General features: G+C 42.4%; 1 protein-coding gene across 1 annotated transcript in view; it reads right to left on the bottom strand.

The window, feature by feature from the left end:
- Nucleotides 1–442: 442 nt before the first annotated feature.
- LOC113745422 (E3 SUMO-protein ligase KIAA1586-like) overlaps nucleotides 443–1,032 on the bottom strand; it is a 2,748-nt gene continuing 2,158 nt past the window's right edge. The window contains exon 2 of the mRNA XM_027276953.1: nucleotides 443–1,017. Within this exon, the coding sequence (XP_027132754.1) occupies nucleotides 825–1,017 (193 nt within the window). The 3' untranslated portion in view covers nucleotides 443–824. The remainder of the gene's footprint in view (nucleotides 1,018–1,032) is intronic.

Below are 1,032 nucleotides of genomic sequence, written 5' to 3'. Positions count from 1 at the left end.
ATTTAATTGTTTAATTCAATAGAGGTCCATCCAGTGTTGGCGGGTGTGGTGTGGGTGTGTCTCAAGTGATTAAAGTGATAAAACACCTGTGTCTGAAGGGTCCAGAGACTGGTTGATCAGATTCCTGGCTACCATTACACCAGAAGACAGAAGAACACTCCAAGCAACTCAGGGAAAGGGTATTGAAAAGTACAATTCAGGGGTGGATACAAAAAAAAAATCCAAGGCATTAAACATCCCCCGGAGTTCAGTGAAATCAATCATCAAGAAATGGAAGGAATAGGGCACATGTGTGAATCTGCCTAGATCAGGCCGCCCTCGTAAACTGAGTGAACGTCCAAGTAGGGACTAGTGAGGGAAGCCACCAAGACCCCTACGACTACTCTGAAGGAGTTACAAGCAGGGATGTAGTGGTAAAAAAGAGGTGGGTAAACAACATTTTGGGATCGGGGGACCACGACGTTGTAAGGGCCAATTCATAGTCGACGCAAGCATGACGCAAGGAGGCTACGATGTGTATTTTATGAAACAACTTTTCTGACACATAGGATTGTGTGTGTATGAGTGTTTGTAAATGTGCATGTGTGTGTACTTGTATGTGTGTGAATGCATGTATGTATGTTTGTGTGTGACAAGGGTTCCCTGAGGTCTCTACTCTGTATCAGTCATAATTCGAGATACACAATACGCATGTTTGAGGTTTATTAAATCTTAATAAAGAGAAAAATAATGTCAGTGTGAAAGAAAGCAAAAAAAAGAACAATATCAAATAATCATTATAGCACTGAACTTAACTTTGTAGCTACCCATAGTCATAATGTCACTCACAACAGTGCCCACAGAGCCTCTTTGTCTGTTGGATATTTTAGTGTGCAGGGACGTGCACGTGGATCTGAAGCTGCCCTGTGTTTCAACAGCCAAGATTTCACATAGTCTTTTGGGTTCCACTTTATCAATGGCGGACCATTCAGGTTAACAAACATCAGTGATGACACAGACTGTATCGACACCCTACACCTAAGCGGAGACACA

The sequence above is a fragment of the Larimichthys crocea genome, unplaced genomic scaffold (genome assembly GCF_000972845.2).
Source record: "Larimichthys crocea isolate SSNF unplaced genomic scaffold, L_crocea_2.0 scaffold740, whole genome shotgun sequence".
NCBI lineage: Eukaryota > Metazoa > Chordata > Actinopteri > Sciaenidae > Larimichthys > Larimichthys crocea.
Note: the sequence above shows the minus strand (reverse complement) of the source record. Positions and strands in the feature narration are given on the sequence as shown.